The sequence below is a fragment of the Rhinatrema bivittatum genome, chromosome 9 (assembly GCF_901001135.1).
Source record: "Rhinatrema bivittatum chromosome 9, aRhiBiv1.1, whole genome shotgun sequence".
Classification (NCBI taxonomy): domain Eukaryota; kingdom Metazoa; phylum Chordata; class Amphibia; order Gymnophiona; family Rhinatrematidae; genus Rhinatrema; species Rhinatrema bivittatum.
The window spans coordinates 221,227,279-221,248,455 of record NC_042623.1 but is presented as its reverse complement, the minus strand read 5'-3'; the positions used below and the strand labels follow the sequence as shown (position 1 = coordinate 221,248,455).

At 46.8% G+C, this 21,177-nt stretch overlaps 1 protein-coding gene across 3 annotated transcripts in view; it reads left to right on the top strand.

Moving 5' to 3' along the window:
• Positions 1–21,177, top strand: part of DHX36 (DEAH-box helicase 36) — a 518,365-nt gene that overhangs the window by 99,438 nt on the left and 397,750 nt on the right. For all 3 annotated transcript variants that reach the window (XM_029615334.1, XM_029615333.1, XM_029615335.1), the window contains exon 9: positions 14,530–14,611. In XM_029615334.1, coding sequence (XP_029471194.1) covers positions 14,530–14,611 — 82 coding nt within the window. The remainder of the gene's footprint in view (positions 1–14,529; positions 14,612–21,177) is intronic.

The window sequence follows — 21,177 nt, the reverse complement described above, 5'->3', positions numbered from 1 at the left end:
GAGCTACAAGCGCTGTCCTGCCGTGATCCCTTTCTCAGAATCACTCCTGAGGCTATCCATCTTCGCATGGTTCCCTCCTTTTTACCTAAAGTGGTCTCACAATTTCACCTCAACCAAACCATATCTTTGCCAACCACGGCGGGTTTGAAGAAATCAGAAGAAGGGCGTTTGCTACGCCATCTTGACATCGGCAGATTGCTACCCAGATACCTGGAACAGACAGAAGCAGTACGAAAGACGGACCATCTGTTCGTCCTTCACAGTGGGAAGAAGCAAGGGGAAGCGGCCTCTCGGCCCACCATAGCCTGCTGGATCAAAGAAGTTATCAGAGGGGCCTACGTAGAGGCCGGAAAGTCACCACGTCTACAGGTCAAGGCTCATTCTACCGGAGCGCAAGCAGCATCTTGGGCAGAATCGAGGATGCTGTCGCCTGCAGAAATATGTAAGGCGGCGACATGGTCCTCCCTCCATACCTTTTCCAGATTTTACCGTCTGGATGTCCAGGCCAGGGAGGACACAGCATTTGCGAGGGCGGACCTACGCGGTCCTCAGGCAGCCTCCCGCTCAGTTTGGGAGTAAAGCTTTTGTACATCCCACTTGTTCTGAGTCCATCTGGCTACACGCCAGGAAATGTTGAGATTACTTACCTGATAATCTCCTTTTCCTTAGTGTAGACAGATGGTCTCAGCATCCTGCCCGGCTGCCGGTATACATGGGTTTCACCGATTCATGGTAAGCCATGTCATTTTCTTACATAAGAGCATCCACTCTACCAGGTGTCGACGCCTTCCGGTTGGAAGCGCTGGCGGTCTCCAGCTACTATCAATTGGTCAGGGGAATCCTGTTTCACTATTTCAGTGATCATCAGTACACATATATCCATAACAGCTTTTGCAAGGAAGATTACTGAATTGCTTCACTTCCTGTGGGGGTATATGTACCCGTGCTGACGTCAGATCCGTCTCCAACTGCTAGCACGAGCACACTATACCCACTTGTTCTGAGTCCATCTGTCTACACTAAGGAAAAGGAGATTATCAGGTAAGTAATCTCAACATTTTCTTCTCCCCTGCCGTTGAAGCAGAGAGCTATGCTGAATATGCGTGAAGTATTAGTTTTACTTCTCCCCTGCCGTTGAAGCAGAGAGCTATGCTGGATATGCATTGAAAGTGAAGTATGCATTGAAAGCCACATTACCTATCAACAAATATTGAATAAGCCTAATAATTGGTAATACCTATAGCCTATGAACTCTCCGTTAATTTTACATACTCTTACCCACCCCTGTTTTTTTATGTTTTTTTTTTTTTTTTTTTTTTTTAATTTGGAGATGGCAGCCCTCCATCCTTCCGCTCCGTGAAGGTGGAACACCAACCACTGGCCACTGGCATCCCGCTCCGTGAATGCCTCTGTGGCTACTGCCGCTCTGTGCAGTGTTTTGCTGCCTCCTCTTTATACACGTCCTCTAGACCTGATGGATCCACAGTGTTTATCCCACACCCCTTTGAAGTCCTTCACAGTTTTGGACTTCACCACTTCCTCCGGAAGGGCATTCCAGGCATCCACGACTCTCTCCGTGAAGAAATACTTCCTGACATTGGTTCTTAGTCTTCTTCCCTGGAGCCTCAGCTCGTGACCTCTGGTTCTGCTGATTTTTTTCTGACGGAAAAGGTTTGTCATTGTCTTTGGATCGTTAAAGTTTTTCAAGTATCTGAAGGTCTGAATCATATCTCCCCTGCTCCTCCTTTCCTCCAGGGTGTACATATTTAGATTCTTCAATCTCTCCTCGTATGACATCCGATGAAGACCCTCCACCTTTCTGGTCGCCCTTCTATGTACCGCTTCCATCTTGTCTTTGTCTCTTTGTAGATACGGTTTCCAGAACTGAACACAGTACTCCAGGTGAGGCCTCACGAAGGACCTGTACAATGTATAATGGTTGATGTATAATGTATAAGGACCTGTATAATGGTTGAGTCAGCTATGCAGAAAGCAAAGAAATCCCGCCTGCACTCCAATGTGCCCCCAGGTAAGGACAACTGATACCTAGATGACTTCGGATGAAAAACATACCATTCCGCTATGTTGTCCACAAAAATTCAACATCTTCAATTCTGTATTACACAATACCTCTACGAATGCTTACAAGCCTTAAAACCCACTTGCTTCTCTGCTTCGGTTCAGGGTTCCTTGCCCCAACCATTCCTCGATATGGAAGAGGGCTTCCGCCATCTACTCGGGACCATTTATGAGACTTTTGAGACATCAGCTCACACTTCGGCTGCAGCCATTGGAGCGTATCTTATGGCATGTTTGAGTCAGTGCCATACGCGAGGATGTCCACGAGAAACTTGCTGACTTACTGTGCCAAGGTGACAACTTATTTGGTGACAAATTCGGCGAAACAGTCTCTCATCTTAAAAAACAAAATGTCACTGTGCTCTCCTTGACTTCACCCAGGGATTAGCAATCAGTGGCTAGGAGGTTCTACCCCTCTTACCGCAGACTGCCGTTCCATAGGAGGCAATTCAGACAATACATTCTATACCAACTGCAACCAAGGCTTCAAACTGAACCACAGCTCCCTCATGCATGCCCTCGTCAGCAGCAGCAACTGAGACAGACCTCGACTACCCCACAAAAACCAGCTCAAAATCTTTGAATATTGCCGAGCCACTTCCACCACATTATATAGGGTGCCTGCTCACTCAATTCTATGCCGCCTGGGAACTGATCATGAAATAATGATGAGTTATGGATCCACAGTGTTTATCCCACACCCCTTTGAAGTCCTTCACAGTTCTGGTCTTCACCCCTTCCTCCGGAAGGGCATTCCAGGCATCAACCACCCTCTCCGTGAAGAAATACTTCCTGACATTGGTTCTGAGTCTTCCTCCCTGGAGCTTCAAATCGTGACCTCTGGTTCTGTTGATTTTTTTCCTATGGAAACGGTTTGTCGTTGTCTTTGGATCATTAAAACCTTTCAAGTATCTGACATGCATATGTATTATGCGTATGTATCCAAATACATAATGACATAAGTATTTTGATCATTAAAACTTTTCAAGTATCTGACATAATGCGGGAAGGGTACTGTTTAAACTTCAAGAGCTCTCCCCAACTTCCACATCTAACCCCTCTTCAAAAAACATTCACAGAAACATCACTCTTGCAGATTGAAGTATCAACTCTCCTGCGTCAACGATCCATCCAAGTAATACCGTGCCACAAAGAGGGTCAGGAATTTTACTCCCAATACTTCCTCATCCCCAAAAAATCAGGGGGACTCTGACTGATTCTAGACCTGCGAGCCCTCAACAGATACCTTCAGTGAGAAAAATTCAAAATGAACTCTGAGGTCCATCCTTTCCCTACTACAACCCAACGACTGGATGTGCTCGATAGACCTGAAGGATGGTTACTCACATATACCAATGCACTGTTGTTCTTGGCATTACCAATGTTTCCAAACACTTGGGGGGGGGAGGGGGCACTACCAATACAAGGTGTGCTCCCTTTTGGTCTCCAGCCCCGAGAGTTTGCACCAAATGCTTAGCGGTGGCTCATCTTTGACGACTGGGTGTCCAGCTCTTCCCCTACCTGGACGACTGGCTTCTGGTAGCCTCAGATGTGGACACTGATTGTGCACACTCATCGCACCATCAACTGCTTGTGCAACCTGGGGTTTCTTCAATTACGAAAAAGCCCACCCTCCAGCCCACCTCCAGCCCACCCAATTGCTCCAATTCATTGGAGCATTGGATCAATACAGTAAAGGGACAAGCCTACCTTCCACAGGACAGAGCCCGCACCATCCTCTCTGTGGCCTGAAAATTGCTTACCTTTCATCAACCCCTCTGCACGACAAATCTTCATCCTCCTGGGCCATATGGCGGCTGCCATTCACGTAGTGCCCCACACGAGACTGCACATGCGCCGCTTACAGTGGGGCCTCAAGCACCCTTGGTTTCAATTTCTGCAGCCGCTGGCGAAGAAGGTGTCAATAACAGCTGCTATGACCAAGGATATCCGTTGGTGGCTTTCCCCATCAAACCTCACCAGAAGGGACACTTTCATTCCCTTCCACATCATCTAGTACTCACCACCAGTGCTTCCATGAAGGGCTGGGGAGCCCACCTGGGCGATCTCAGGACTCGAGGCCTGTGGTCCCTGGAGGAAACCTGCTGTCAAACTTGCTGGAACTCCAGGCGATCTGGAATGCTCTACTGACCTTCTCCCCCCAAATCGAAGGAAGACATCTAATGATTTACACCGACAACCAAGACGCCATGTTCTACATAAAGAAGGAAGGAGGGTCCGGTTCCTGGATTCTCTGTCAAGAAGCAATACGGATTCTCAGATGGGCAGAAGCATCTGTCTCTCTTCAGGCCACTTACCTCCCGGGTTGGACCACGTCACCGCGGATCGTCTAAGCAGAGTATTCCATCCACACGAATGGTCCCTGAACCGGACTGTAGCCCTCGACATCTTTCATCAGTGGGGCTTCCCGATAATGGACCTATTCGCAACGGCGAGCAACTGCCAAGTTCCGACCTTCTGCTCCCATCTACCCCAGCGCAGAGAGGTATGCACAGGATGCATTCCTCATTCCGTGGAAGAATGGCCTATTCTATGCTTATCCACCGATTCCCCTCGTCTCGCGGACCGTTCAGAAATGTATCCAGGATGTAGTGGACCTGATACTCATTTCTCCAGCATGGCTGAGACAACCCTGGTACGCTTATCTAATACAACTTTCCGTCACCCCACCCATCCCCCTGGGGGACAGCCCAACACTACTCACTCAGGAGCATGGAACATTACTCCATCCAATGCACCTCTCCCTACACCTCACAGCATGGAGATTGAGAGGACGGTATTAATCCACCTTAATCTCCCTTCAAATGTGGAAGATATACTCATTTCTTCCAGAAAGCCTTCCACCAAAATCAATTACAAGGGAAAAATGGCTTCGCTACTCTAAATGGTGCTCATTGAAGGATGTTGACCCATTCTTATGCACTCCTACACTTCTCTTGGAGTACCTTCACACACTCTACCAAGCTGGACTGGCTACGACATCGGTCAGAGTGCACATCAATGCCATTGCTGCTTTTCATCATCCTCAGAATGGGCTACCAATTTCCAACCATCCCCTAGTTTCCTGTTTCATGCTGGGCATGCTTCGGTGTGTCCACCAGTCACTAAACCTCCAATACTTGGGACCTTAATATCGTCTTACAACGGCTCATGGAACCTCCCTTTGAGCCTTTGAACACCTGCCACGTAAAGTACCTCACATGGAAAGTAGTCTTCCTGGTAGCGGTCACTTCTGCCAGACGAGTTAGCGAACTACAAGCACTAGTTCACTATTCACCATACTTGGAATTCTTCCATGACAAAGTTACCCTACACCCACACCCCGCCTTCCTACCCAAGGTGGTGCTAGTTTTTTTACCTCAAACTGTAACTTAGCCTACCTTTCACCCGAAACCCCAATTTTCCTGGCGTGTAGCCAGATGGACTCAGAACGAATGGGTATAGTATCCGCGTGCTAGCAGTTGGAGACGGATCTGACGTCAGCACGGGTGTATATATACCCCCACAGGAAGCGTAGCAACTTAGTAATTTCCATCTCCAAAGCAGTTTGGAGAGCCTGCATGCTCGCTGAGCGTCTTTTCCAAATCTACTTTCTATTTTTCTACTTTCTACTTTCTTTCAACTGCAACCATCGAGCCCCGCACTCCTGCGGTGATACCCTAAGGTCCCTCCCCCAGTAGAGTTTCCCGGGGTGATTTCCGTGATCCCCCGGAGGTTTAAGTCCTCGGTCCGGTGGCCGAATCTCGGCAGGGACATAGCCCCCGGGCGAGGTTCGGGTGAGGCATACGAGGCGCCTCGGTCCCGGCGTGGACGAGGCAGCGGGTGCATATCCTCAAACGTGGGGGTGAAGGTACTTGCCCTCTCCCCCCGCAGCCGGAGACCGCCCGGGTTCCAGCCGGGAAGCGCCGAGGATCAGGTAAGGCGTACATATCTTATTTCTGGTCTCCGAGGAATAGAGGATCGGCGGCGTGGCACGCCAAGGAGGGCGCCATTTTGTGGGCCTTGTTCAGGTATGAGCGCCCATAATAGGCGCAGCTCTATTCCTCCTTGTGCGTATATTGCCTTATTACTGTGAGCATATTGCATACCATTGAGTGTGTATTGCTAACCGCATATTGCTGAGAACCTATTGAATGCCATTGAGCGTGTATTGCTAACCGCATATTGCTCAGAGCCTATTGAAGGCCATTGAGCGGGTATTGCTAACCGCATATTGCTGAGAGACTATTGAATGCCATTGAGCGTGTATTGCTAACCGCATATTGCTGAGAGCCTATTGAATGCCATTGAGCTTGTATTGCTAACCGCATATTGCTGGGAGCCTATTGAATGCCATTGAGCGGGTATTGCTAACCGTTTATAGCTGAGAGCATATTGTATACAATTGAGAGTGTATTCCTCACTGCCTATTGCTGAGAGCGCATTGCATATCATTTAGCGTTCTTAAGCGCCTGTTGTATTAAGCGCATATTGCTGCCGCATATTATTGAGCGCCTGTTGTATTAAGCGCATATTGCTGCCGCATATTATTATTGGGCGCCTGTTCTCTTAAGCGTATATTGTGTCCGCTTTTCATTCAGCGCATACTTTTCAATGGAACAGAACGCCTCAGTGTCTTCAGCGGGGGCGCCGCCTGCCTCCGGCATTAAGGCCCTCGGCCTCTGCTCTGCATGCCAGCTTCGAGCCACACACAGTGAAGAGCCAGACTCCCTATGTGCCCAATGTGAGGAGGCCGTGGGACCCTCGGGCCAGGACCAGTCTCAGCCACGATTTGCTGACAGTTCCCCAGGGGCTACCCCGGATTTAGCGGGCAGTCTCGACCAATCTGGAATCCCGGGGGATCTTGTACCCCGGCGATTAGAGGCTGCTTCAATTTCCTGGGTGGATCTCTTTAAGGGGATTCATGCCTTTGTACAGATGCAAACGGCTTCCCGTCCAGGCCCTGTTGTTCCTGCGGTTCCTGTTGTTCCTGCGGTTTCTGCGGTTCCTGCGGTGACTGCGGCGGCTGCGACTGCGGCGGCTCCTGCGGATCCTGTTCCTGGACCCTCACGCCCTTATCGTGAGCGGGACCTCCCGCCGCTGGATAGCCCAGATCAGTCAGACCAGGAGTTTTCACCGGACGAGTCCGAACTCCCGGACGAGGGGGAACTTCCCCCAGGGATTGAACCATACAGAACCATGAGGCGGTTCTTCCCTAAGGAGGATCTCTCCGACCTGGTGTCTCAGTGTCTGGCGGAGTTGGATATTACGGGTTCTAGCGCTACGGTACCTTCTGCGCAGAACCCCCCGCTGGAAGGCCTTCGTCCTACAGCCCGCCATTTTCCATTCTTACAAACGGCACAACAACTGTTAGATTTAGAATGGGCGGCACCAGCGGCTTCCTTCAAAGGGGGCCGGGCTCTGACGGGCATGTACCCATTGGCACTGGCTATCCAGGACCTGCTGGCGTGCCCTCAGGTGGACGCCTTGATTAGCGCTGTGGTCAAGCGCACTACCATTCCAGTTGAAGGGGGGACGGCCCTCAAGGAGCCTCATGACCGGCGACTGGACGCCATTCTGAAACAGACCTTTGAGGTGGCAGCTCTATCTTTGCGGATTGCGACCTGCTGCACAGTGGTGACACGTGCCTGTTTGTCACAGGTTAGGAACAACGCTCCAGCAGCTGACATGGAGTCAGCTCTTTCGTTCCTCACGGATGCTGCATCAGACCTGGTCCGGACAACAGCTAAGGGGATCTCATCCTCCGTAGCCGCCAGGAGGCAGCTCTGGATCCGGAGATGGTCAGCTGATGCGCCTTCAAAGGCACGCCTCACCAGATTGCCCTTTAAGGGCTCTTTCCTCTTTGGCAGCGACCTTGATAAACTGGCCAGTACATGGGGTGCCTCTCCAGTGCCTAGACTGACGGAAGATCAGTTCAGAAGGGGCCAGCGCACCTTTACAAGGCCCTCCAGGGGCAGGAGTTCACAGCGCTTCATTCCTTACAGGGGTCGCTACCAGGCACCATGGCCTCAGGCCAGGAATCAGTCCTTTCGGACCAAGCAGCGCAAGAGGGGAGCGGCCGCGCCTCCCAATGAGAATCCGCCGATTCATCTGGGGGACGGAGCCATAGGGGGCAGGTTAACCCTCTTCTACCCCAGATGGGTCGAGATCACGTCGGACCAGTGGGTCCTCGCCATTATCCGGGAGGGATATTATCTGGACTTTCATCATCTCCCTCCGGACAAGTTTGTGGAGTCATCATGTCCCATACACCAGAAGGCAGCATTGGAAGCTACCTTGGCGAGGCTCCTGTCCTTGAAAGCCATCATCCCAGTACCTGCCTGGGAAGTGAATTCTGGACACTATTCCATTTATTTCATGGTACCCAAGAAAGGGGGCACCTTTCGGCCTGTGCTGGACCTTAAGTCAGTCAATCGATACTTACGGATCCCGAGGTTTCGCATGGAGACTCTGCGCTCCGTCAAGGCCGCAGTACAGCCTGGGGAATTCCTCACGGCATTAGACCTGTCAGAGGCATACCTGCATATCCCGATCCATCCGGATCATCAGCGCTACCTACGCTTCAAGGTTCTGGGCCGCCACTTCCAATTCCGGGCTCTGCCCTTCGGATTGGCCACGTCACCGCAGACCTTCACCAAGGTGGTTGTCGTGGTAGCAGCGGCCCTCAGGCGGGAAGGAATTCTGGTCCATCCCTACCTAGACGATTGGCTGATCAGGGCGAAATCACGAGAGGAGAGCCATCGGACAACCGACAGAGTGATCGCCCTTCTGGAAAGCTTGGGCTGAGTGATCAACCTCAGCAAGAGTTGCCTTCAGCCTTCCCAGTCACTGGAATACCTGGGAGTACAGTTCAACACGCAGGCAGACACAGTCAGTCTCACTACCAAAAGAAGGTTGAAACTTCAGACGCGCATCCAGTATTTGATGGGAGCCAGTCGGCCCATAGCTTGGGATTATCTGCAGGTTCTCGGTCTCATGGCATCCACCCTGGAAGTGGTACCTTGGGCAAGGGCCCATATGAGACCTCTACAACACTCCCTGCTCTCTCGCTGGAGTCCCCATCTACGGAACTATTCCACGCATCTACCTCTGCCTGCCAGAGTACGGACCCAGTTACGGTGGTGGTTGCAGTCCAACCACATGAGCAGAGGGTCGAAGATGTCCTCTCCCACGTGGACTCTGCTCACCACAGATGCCAGCCTGAGCGGCTGGGGAGCACACTGCGAAGGACTCACCGCACAAGGGCGGTGGAACAGAGAAGAGTCAGCGTGGAACATCAACCGCCTAGAGGCTCGGGCAGTCCGATTGGCATGTCTTTGATTTGCTCACAAACTGAAGAACAGAGCAGTCAGAGTGATGTCAGACAACGCCATCACGGTGGCATACATCAACCGGCAGGGCGGAACCAGAAGCCGACAAGTATCTCTGGAGATCGCCCCCCTGATGGTTTGGGCAGAGGGGAATCTTCAGGACATCTCCGCCGTCCACATTGCTGGGAAGGACAACACCACGGCAGACTTCCTCAGCAGAGAACGTCTAAATCCGGGAGAGTGGCAGCTGTCACCCACAGCCTTCCAGATGATTGTGGATCACTGGGGGATTCCGGACATGGATTTACTGGCGGACAAGTCCAATGCCCAAGTACCCAGATACTTCGGCCGCAAGCACGATCCGTTCTCCCACGGAATCGATGCCGTGGTTCAGCCATGGCCTCCAGGGACTCTGCTGTACGCTTTTCCTCCGTGGCCTCTGCTGGGCGCCATCGTCCACAAGATTTAGAAACACCGGGGCCTAGTTCTTCTAGTGGCACCAGACTAGCCAAGAAGACCCTGGTATGCGGACATGAGAAGACTACTGGCAGGGGAGCCCCTTCCCCTGCCTCCTCTCTGGGACCTTCTACGTCAAGGTCCCATCCTCCACGAGGATCCAGCTCAATTCTCTTTTACGGTCTGGCCATTGAGAGGGCTAGACTGAAGAAAAGAGGTTACTCGGAGCCCGTGATAGATACACTCCTCCGTGCTCGCAAGTTTTCCACATCCCTCACCTATGTAAGGATTTGGAGAATATTTGAAGCGTGGTGCGACACTCATGGCACCAATCTACATTCGACCACAATCCCTGTTGTGTTGGATTTCCTGCAAGATGGACTTCAGAAAGGTCTCTCCCTCAGCTCCATCAAGGTTCAGGTGGCTGCGCTGTCTTGCTACGGTCCCAGGAGGGATGGCAAGACCATTGCCAAGCACCCAGATGTTTCTCGCTTCCTGAAAGGAGTCAAGCATATTCGTCCGCCACTGAAGTGGCCTGTGCCCTTATGGAACCTCAACCTTGTTTTGGATTTCCTCGCGGGATCCACCTTCAGACCCCTTCAGGGCCTGTCTCTGCGTTCTCTAACCTTGAAGATGGTGTTCCTATTGGCGGTGTGTTCCGCACCCCGCGTCTCAGAGCTACAAGCACTGTCCTGCCGTGATCCCTTTCTGAGAATCACTCCAGAGGCTATCCATCTTCGCACGGTTCCCTCCTTTTTACCTAAAGTGGTTTCACAGTTTCATCTTAATCAGACTATATCCTTGCCTACCACGGCAGGTTTGAAGAAATCTGAAGAAGGGCGTTTGCTACGCCATCTCGACATAGGCAGACTGCTGCCTAGATATCTGGAATTGACACAAGACCTACGAAAGACAGATCATCTGTTCGTTCTGCACAGCGGGAAGAAGCAAGGTGAAGCGGCCTCGCGGCCCACCATCGCCCGCTGGATTAAAGAAGTTATCAGAGCAGCTTACGTGGAGGCTGGGAAGTCTCCACCTCTACAAGTCAAGGCTCATTCTACCAGAGCACAAGCGGCATCCTGGGCGGAATCCAGGATGGTGTCGCCTGCAGAAATATGTAAAGCGGCGACGTGGTCCTCCCTCCATACCTTCTCCAGATTCTACTGTCTGGATGTCCAGGCCAGGGAGGACTCAGCATTTGCGAGGGCGGTACTACATGGTCCTCAGGCAGCCTCCCGCCCAGGCTGGGAGTAAAGCTTTTGTACATCCCATTCGTTCTGAGTCCATCTGGCTACACGCCAGGAAATGTTGAGATTACTTACCTGATAATCTCCTTTTCCTTAGTGTAGACAGATGGACTCAGCATCCCGCCCAGCTGCCTGTGTACATGGGTTTCACCGATTCAAGGTAAGCCATGTCATCTGTTTCCATAAGAGCGTACACTCTACCAGGTATCAACGCCTTCCGGCTGGGAATGCTGGCGGTCTCCAGCTACTATCAATCGGTCAGGGGAATCCTGTTTCACTTTTCACTGAGCGTCAATACACACATCCATAACAGCTTTTGCAAGGAAGATTACTAAGTTGCTACGCTTCCTGTGGGGGTATATATACACCCGTGCTGACGTCAGATCCGTCTCCAACTGCTAGCACGCGGATACTATACCCATTCGTTCTGAGTCCATCTGTCTACACTAAGGAAAAGGAGATTATCAGGTAAGTAATCTCAACAATAATGACAGGGAGCAACGTCTTCATACATTGGACTGTAAAAGAGCCCTGGAATACTACAAATAGAGAACCCAAGCTCCTTCCAGACCGTCACAGCTCTTTCTCTCCTTTAATCCCAATGCTCCTGGCCAACCAGTCTCTAAGAGGACCATAGCCAGCTGCCTGGCGCAGTGTATTCACTTCTGTCACACAAAGAGCTTGACACTGATAACAAGTAAAGCACATGTGCACCAGGTCAGAGCGATGACAACCTCCATGGCCCAAGGCAAGTACCTGGTCCTCTCTTCATACTTTCACCTCCCACTACTGCCTAGAGCAAAAAGCGTCCTCGGACACAGCAGTGGGTTCTGCAGTCTTGTCTACCTCCTTCAAGAAATGAGCCTATTTACTTCTAATGTCTGGATTGTGTTCCTGGACTCCCATGGAAAGACTGCATTATTCCACAACCCAGGAGCTTGGGACACCCATACAGCATGGTAGTTTAGCCTGCTATTGACGGGAAAGAGCAAATTTGCTTACCGTAAACGGTGTTTGTTTATTTATTTATTTGATGGTTTTTATATACCGATAACTTTGCACATCGCAATGATTTACAAGGAACATTATGGTTATATAGTGTAGCATAATAAAGAAACATTTAAAACATTTACATAAAACGAATTGGTAGCATGTAGGGTTAACATATATGTATAAATAAAACTATATACATATTAAAAAGGAGAGAGTATAGAGAAGGTATTTAAACATTTACATCGCACAAATGGTAGCATGTAGGGTTTACACGTATATATAAATAACTATATACATATTTTAAACATATTTAAAAGGCGAGAGCATATAATAGTATATAGAGGCTGAATAACTGCATATAATAGTACATGACGAGACTGAATAACTGTTTCCTTAGCAGGATAGCGGGCTGAATAACTGTTTTCTTAGATAGCAGGATGAGCTAGCCATGTGACCCGCTCTCCTCCGTAGACAGTCTTTTGATGCTCTGCTACATGACGAAAGCTTAGATATAAACTGAGGAGGATGGGGTTCTAATTTGCGAGAGAAGGGAACCGCGCAGCCGTACAGAGTTAAAATTGTGACTATTCCTGAGGAAGCTCCGCCTAGAGGTCGCAGTGGACGTCTCCCCATACAGCATAGCTAGTTCATCCTGCTATCTACGGAAGGCGTTTGACAAAGTTCCTCATGAGAGGCTTCTAGGAAAAGTAAAAAGTCATGGGATAGGTGGCGATGTCCTTTCGTGGATTGCAAACTGGCTAAAAGACAAGAAACAGAGTAGGATTAAATGGACAATATTCTCAGTGAAAGGGAGTGGGCAGTGGAGTGCCTCAGGGATATGTATTGGGACCCGTACTTTTCAATATATTTATAAATGATCTGGAAAGAAATACGAGTGAGGTAATCAAATTTGCAGATGATACAAAATTATTCAGAGTAGTTAAATCACAAGCAGATTGTGATAAATTGCAGGAAGACCTTGTGAGACTGGAAAATTGGGCATCCAAATGGCAGATGAAATTTAATGTGGATAAGTGCAAGGTGATGCATATAGGGAAAAATAATCCATGCTATAGTTACACAATGTTAGGTTCAATATTAGGTGCTACCACACAAGAAAGAGATCTAGGCATCATAGTGGATAACACATTGAAATCATCGGTTCAGTGTGCTATGGCAATCAAAAAAGCAAACAGAATGTTGGGAATTATTAGAAAGGGAATGGTGAATAAAACGGAAAATGTCATAATGCCTCTGTATCACTCCATGGTGAGTCCGCACCTTGAATACTGTGTACTATTCTAGTTGCCGCATCTCAAAAAAGATATAGTTGTGATGGAGAGGGTACAGAGAAGTGATAAAGGGGATGGAACAGCTCCCCTATGTGGAAAGACTAGAGGTTAGGACTTTTCAGCTTGGAGAAGAGACAGCTGAGCGGGGATATGATAGAGGTGTTTAAAATCATGAGAAGTCTAGAATGAGTAAATGTGAACAAGTTATTTACTTTTTCGGATAATAGAAGGACTAGGAGTCACTCCATGAAGTTAGCATGTGGCACATTTAAAACTAATCGGAGAAAGTTATTTTTCACTCAACGCACAGTTAAACTCTGGAGTTTGTTGCCAGGGGATGTGGTTAGTGCAGTTAGTGTAGCTGGGTTTAAAAAAGGATTGGATAAGTTCTTGGAGGAGAAGTCCATTACCTGCTATTAATTAAGTTGACTTAGAAAATAGACACTGCTATTACTAGCAACAGTAACATGGGATAGACTTAGTTTTTTGGGAATTTGCCAGGTTCTTATGGCCTGGATCGGAGACAGGATTCTGGGCTTGATGGACCCTTGGTTTGACCCAGTATGGCATGTTCTTATCTACGGAAACTGTTTACGGTAAGCAAACTTGCTTTTACATGAGAGACAAGAACATTAACAGTTAACTCTTGTTTCGCCACAAGCACTTTATGTTCAAGTGCAGAAATTGTAACCTTTTCATTTAAATTGAACATGCTCCCTATATCTGAGACATTTATGACTGGTGCTATACTTGGAACATAATGTAAAGGAGGAGGAAAGTAATTCTTAAACGTGTATGCTAGTTAGTTAAGTTAGTCTTGGGCTACTGTCACATTCCCACACATCTGTGGCTCAAAGCAGTATAGGAAGAAGAAAATGTATGCACTGGCATAGCAACCCCTGAGGGTTCAAGGCTGTGACTGGCAGTGGCCTGTCATAAGCTTCATTGGGCAAGTGTTTTTTATGTTGTATTTTAGATTCAGGGAGTAGAATCACTATAGAGATCACAGCAAATGTTAAAGCAGTGAAAGTTTTGTATTTCAAACATAAATCTCTTTAAAGTGCTCTTAATTGTCATGTAGAGGAAGATGTTTTAGCATTGCCCTTTTTTTTTTTTTTGCTTCCATTACAGGTAACTGTCCAATGATTCACATTCCTGGATTTACCTATCCTGTTACGGAGTACTTTTTAGAGGATGTAATTGAAATGATAAGGTAATTGTATGTTTGAAGTATTAAGAATATGCATCAGTATGTATGACAGTCTGACACTTTCAATGTTTAACTTGAGATTTTCAATCAGATCAAGAAATCTATGTCATTTAGAATCCACCCACACTTAAGACTTAGATGGTGTACAACAATCTAAATGTGTGGATGAGATGATGGTGCGAAGAAGAGGGATTCAGTTTTGTTAGGAACTGGAGAACCTTTTGGGGAAGGGGGAGTCTCTTCCGAAGGGATGGGCTCCACCTTAACCACGGTAGAACCACACTGCTGGCGCTAACTTTTAAAAAGGAGATAGAGCAGCTTTTAAACTAGAACAAAGGGGAAAGCCGACAGTCGCTCAGCAGCGCATGGTTTGGAAAGAGGTATCTTCAAAGGATACTAATGATGCATTAGAATTAGGGCATCCCGACAGTGAGGTTCCAATTATAAGAAAAGTAGTCCAAGTGCCTGTAACTAAAAACTCACCTGAGCTAAAAAATTCTAACTTATCCCTATCAATTAAAAAGCAGAATGAAAATATAAACAAAAAACAAACTTTGAAATGTTTGTATGCTAATGCCAGAAGTCTAAGAAGTAAGATGGGAGAATTAGAATGTATAGCAGTGAATGATGACATAAACTTAATTGGCATCTCAGAGACATGGTGGAAGGAGGACAACCAATGGGACAGTGCTATACCAGGGTACAAATTATATTGCAATGACAGAGAGGAGCACCCGGGAGGCGGTGTGGCGCTTTATGTCCTGCATGAGACTAAATGCACAATTGAATCTTTATGGGTAGAAATCCCTTGTGTGTCGGGGAAGACTATAGTGATAGGAGTATACTACCGTCCACCTGATCAAGATGGTGAGACTTGATAGTGTAATGCTAAGAGAAATTAGGGAAGCTAACCAAATTGGTAGTGTGGTAATAATGGGAGACTTCAAGTACCCCAATATTGACTGGGTAAATGTATCATCTGTACATGCTAGAGATATAAAGTTCCTGGATGGAATAAATGACATTTTTATGGAGCGATTGGTTCAGGAACCGACAAGAGAGGGAGCAATTTTAGATCTAATTCTCAATGGAGCACTGGATTTGGTGAGAGAGATAAAGGTGATGGGGCCGCTTGGCAATAGTGATCATGATACAATCAAATTTGAATTAATTACTGGAAGGGGGATAGTAAGCAAATCCACGGCTCTCATGCTAAACTTTCAAAAGGGAAACTTTGATAAAATGAGAAAAATTGTAAGAAAAAAACTGAAAGGAGCAGTAACAAAGGTAAAAGGTTTGCAAGAGGGCGTGGATATTGTTAAAAAAAAAAACAAAACAAAAAAAAACAAACCCATCCTAGAAGCACAGTCCAGATGTATTCCACACATTAAAAAAGGTGGACAAAAGGCAAAACGATTACCAGCATGGTTAAAAGGGGAGGTGAAAGAAAAAATTGAAAGGTGCAGCTGCAAAGGTTAAAAGTGTTCAACAGGCTTGGACATTGTTTAACAATACAATCCTAGAGGTGCAGTCCATATGTATTCCACACATTAAGAAAGGTGGAAGGAAGGCAAAATGATTACCATCATGGTTAAAAGGTGTGGTGAAAGAGGCTATTTTAGCCAAAAAAAAAATCCTTCAAAAATTGGAAGAAGGATCCATCTGAAGAAAATAGGATAAAACATAAGCATTGTCAAGTTAAGTGTAAAACATTGATAAGACAGGCGAAGAGAGAATTTGAATTGAAGTTGGCCATAGAGGCAAAAACTCATAATAAAACCTTTTTTAAATATATCTGAAGCAAGAAACCTGTAAGGGAGTCGGTTGGACCATTAGATGACGGGGAGGTTAAAGGGGCTCTTAGGGAAGACAAGGCCATTGCAGAAAGATTAAATTCATTCTTTGCTTCCGTGTTTACTAATGAGGATGTTGGGGAGGTACCAGTTCCGAAGATGGTTTTCAGGGGTTGATGAGTCAGACGAAACTGAACGAAATCACTGTGAACCTGGAAGATGTAGTAGGCCAGATTGGCAAACTAAAGAGTAGCAAATCACCTGCACCGGATTGTATGCATCCTAGGGTACTGAAGGAACTAAAAAATGAAATTTCTGATCTATTAGTTAAAATTTGTAACCTATCATTAAAATCATCCATTGTACCTGAAGACTGGAGGGTGGCCAATGTAACCCCAATATTTAAAAAAGGCTCCAGGGGCGATCCAGGTAACTGTAGACCAGTGAGCCTGACTTCAGTGCTGGGAAAAATAGTGGAAACTATTCTTAAGATCAAAATCGTAGAGCATATAGAAAGACATGATTTAATGGTACACAGTCAACATGGATTTACCCAAGGGAAGTCTTGCCTAACAAATCTGCTTCATTTTTTTGAAGGGGTTAATAAACGTGGATAAAGGTGAACCAGTAGATGTAGTGTATTTGGATTTTCAGAAGGCGTTTGACATAGTCCCTCATGAGAGGCTTCTAAGAAAACTAAAAAGTCATGGGATAGGAGGCGATGTCCTTTCGTGGATTACAAACTGGTTAAAAGACAGGAAACAGTAGGATTAAATGGTCAATTTTCTCAGTGGAAAAGGGTAAACAGTACTTGTACCGGTGCTTTTCAATATATATATAAATGATCTGGAAAGGAATACGACGAGTGAGGTTATCAAATTTGCGGATGATACAAAATTATTCAGAGTAGTTATATCACAATCTGATTGTGATACATTATAGGAAGACCTTGCAAGACTGGAAGATTGGGCATCCAAATAGCAGATGAAATTTAATGTGGACAAGTGCAAGGTGTTGCATATAGGGAAAAATAACCCTTGCTGTAGTTACACGATGTTAGGTTCCATATTAGGAGCTACCACCCAGGAAAAAGATCTAGGCATCATAGTGGATAATACTTTAAAATTGTCGGCTCAGTGTGCTGCAGCAGTGAAAAAAAGCAAACAGAATGTTGGGAATTATTAGGAAGGGATTGGTTAATAAAACGGAAAATGTCATAATGCCTCTATCGCTCCATGGTGAGATCGCACCTTGAATACTGTGTACAATTCTGGTCGCCGCATCTCAAAAAAGATATAATTGAGATGGAGAAGGTACAGAGAAGGGCGACCAAAATGATAAGGGGAATGGAACAGCTCCCCTGTGAGGAAAGACTAAAGAGGTTAGGCCTTTTCAGCTTGGAGAAGAGACGGCTGAGGGGGGGATATGTTAGATGTGTTTACATTCATGAGGTCTAGAATGGGTAGATGTGAATCGGTTATTTAGTCTTTCATATAATAGAAAGACTAGGGGGCACTCCATGAAGTTAGCATGTGGCACATTTAAAACTAATCGGAGAAAGAAGTTCTTCACTGAACGCACAATTAAACTCTGGAATTTGTTGCCAGAAGATGTGGTTAGTGCAGTTAGTATAGCTGTGTTTAAAAAAAGGATTGGATACGTTCTTGGAGGAGAAGTCCATTACCTGCTATTAATTAAGTTGACTTAGAAAACAGCCACTGCTATTACTAACAACGGTAACATGAAATAGACTTTGTTTTTGGGTACTTGCCAGGTTCTTATGGCCTGGATTGGCCACTGCTGGAAACAGGATGCTGGGCTTGATGGACCCTTGGTCTGACCCAGTATGGCATGTTCTTAATAAAATCTTCAAAACAAAGACAAAGAAAACAAACAAGGTGGTCATAACTACATGCCATCAGTGCCCTTAGCAAACATTGAATTTGAGCCTATAAAAATGTAGCCCTGAACAAAGATGTTTTTAAAAGCCCTTTAAAGGTCTTGAAGCAGGTTGTCAATTCCTGTTATAAAGAGTTCCAAAACTGAAACTGCAACAGAAGATGAACATTCACGAGTCTTTGATAAAACGTGCATGTTGCATAGATGAGACGCCCAGTAGGCCCCTCTGAGAGGAGCATAAAGATCTTGTAGGGTTGTAGGTCCTTAGCAGAGTATTTGCCCTGAGTAAAGAAGAGCAAGTAATTTGTGGACTAAGGTGGAAACTTTGTATTTAATGCTCCACTGCACAAGTAGCGATGAAGGTCAGAACTAACTGGCATAATATACTCTTGTATGCTATGATCAGAGATTAGACTTGTTGCAGCGTTTTGTAACTGTGGTGCTTTAATAACATTGGTAGGCCAATATATAATGCACTAGAGTAGTCCAACATAGGTAGAAGAATCACTTTAGAAATCTTTTGGCATTTGTTATGTTAGAAAATACTGATTTTTCTCAGAGAAAAAGCAGGACAATGATCTCACAGGTGGATGACTTCATCCAATGTAGCCCGGCTATGAAGATTACCACAAAATTTCTAGAGGTTTTGACATGGCCATTGAGCTAATGTGTGCTATCCTGCATCATGGATGTTCGGAACCCCTTCAGTTCCAGTTTTTCCAAAGAGCCTAGCAGTTGTGGAAGCCCACATACATCTCACTAAATTTGCAGCATTTGCAAAGTGATGTCCAGTAGTCCAGTGTGGCAGAGATTTCTTTCCTCTCTTGGGAGGTAGAAGGAGCCTGAGAAGATGGCTTTTCATAGTTTGTTTCCTACAGGAATGGATTTGGAGTCTCCTCCATTGTTGTTTTGCATCATATGCGGAAACCTTATAGATTTAAGATGGGAGTTGTGATCCAGGGCAGTTGAAGCAGGGACAGGTGAGGTCCAGAGTCTGCCATCGAGCACTCCAGAAATCCTGGCTTCTATCTTGGGAGAAGACAGCCTAGGTGGTAGCAGTAAATGTAACACTGTAAGCTCAAGATATCTAGTGGCCTTCAGTTACCCTGGTAAGTGAGTCATCGATGCCGGGTCGATTGCATCGATGGGCATTGATGCCGGGTCGATGCCCACGTCGCTTCCATCGGTGTCTTCGTTCTTATCGATGCAGTCATCGACTCCGTTGATGCCGGTATCATTTTTCCGATACCAAGGATGTTTTTTCGATTATTCGATGCCACATCGTTTTCATAGATACCTACGCCAATGCCGTCAGTGCTTCCATCACTATCATTGTTGCTGCCCGGATCATCGACGTTTTTTCATATATATTATATATATTGATATATATATATTTTTGACGATACCCTCGAGGCCGCTTCGGCTGCTATCGACACCGTCAGTACCGACAAAGCCACGTAATGCCCTCGCCTAAACACAGTGCTCCATAATTTGGGTTCTTATTAAAGCCCCATATTAGCCTACGACACTGCATAGTGCCAGGAGCAGTGCAGGCATGCTGACGGTCCGTCATCGCCCACCCTCTACACACCCCCAGCCCACCTTCAGGTAGTCTCAAAAAATACAATGCTATTGTACTGCTCCTTATGTCATACTGTTTTTTGTATCATGTTGTATTTGTATCATAATGTATATCTGTTACTATCTGTTCTTATAACCCTTATTATTCATCCCCCCCTTGTACCACTGTTGCTAAGTTATTAATATTTGTTCAATGTAAAACGCCCTCCAGGCGTATGTTTATTTGTTACACTGTAAACCGAGGTGATATCCCTGATGAACGTCGGTATATAAAATTTCTAAATAAATAAAATAAATAAATCAGTCTCCATCCAAGACAGCGAGGGCATCCATCTCGGCGCTGTGGAAAGACCGGGCCGAGCACCGTGGCATGCATCGTCACCGACACGGTGACCGCCTGCCACCGATGCCATCCAGTACATCGGTGCTATCCTTGTCGATGCTGGAGAATGCTCAGGCCGAGCAACATCATCACTGCCATTGACACTGTTCCGCACAGTATTGGCAGTCCTTGGTGCTCCAGAAACACCGGAACGAGTTCCGAAGAATTCTGCACTGGCGTCACGAGACATCGAGCCGCTGTGATGAGGGCCGGGTTCATGAACTGTTAATTGGCTCCTCTGTTCCCGAGGCGTGCCCCACCGACATCGGTGAAGGATTGTGGCCCTCCACTAATTACGGTGGTAGCGCCAGCCACGCTCAGCCTGTCTCCTCTATACCTGCATCACCATACCAGGCATCAGAGTTGAGACAGGTGTCTACTCCCTCGATGACTCCTGAAATCCACGGAGCCAGCAATCTTCACCGGTTCGTCCTTCGGCGATCCACGTTGGATGGTAAGTACCTGCTTTTGCGGCGTTCCCATTGAGATGTGTTCTCTAATTTGGGCCACATGGTTCGAAAAGTTCTAGGTCATGTACCTTCCAAGAACCGTATTAGTGTCACATATTGCTATGCCAGCTATGTCAGCCACAATACCAAGAGAGAACCTCTCTATCATTTCTTTGGGATTGCATCAGGACATCCTCCCATTTTCAGCAACGGGACTCTATACTGATTAATACTCTGGCTTCTGGTTCCTAATTCAGAACCAAAGTTCCAGATGCATTCGCTGATCTGCTAAACACGAGATCCAGCAACTACTACCTCAAGTGCAAGTACACCTCGAAGACTGATGACAGGTCTCGATGTCTCCTTGTACAACACACAGAAATGAGGGTAAGACTTTACCGCTCACGCTCCCGTGGGAGCTTACAATGATATCCAGATTACATCAGCCCCTCCAGTTGGACACCA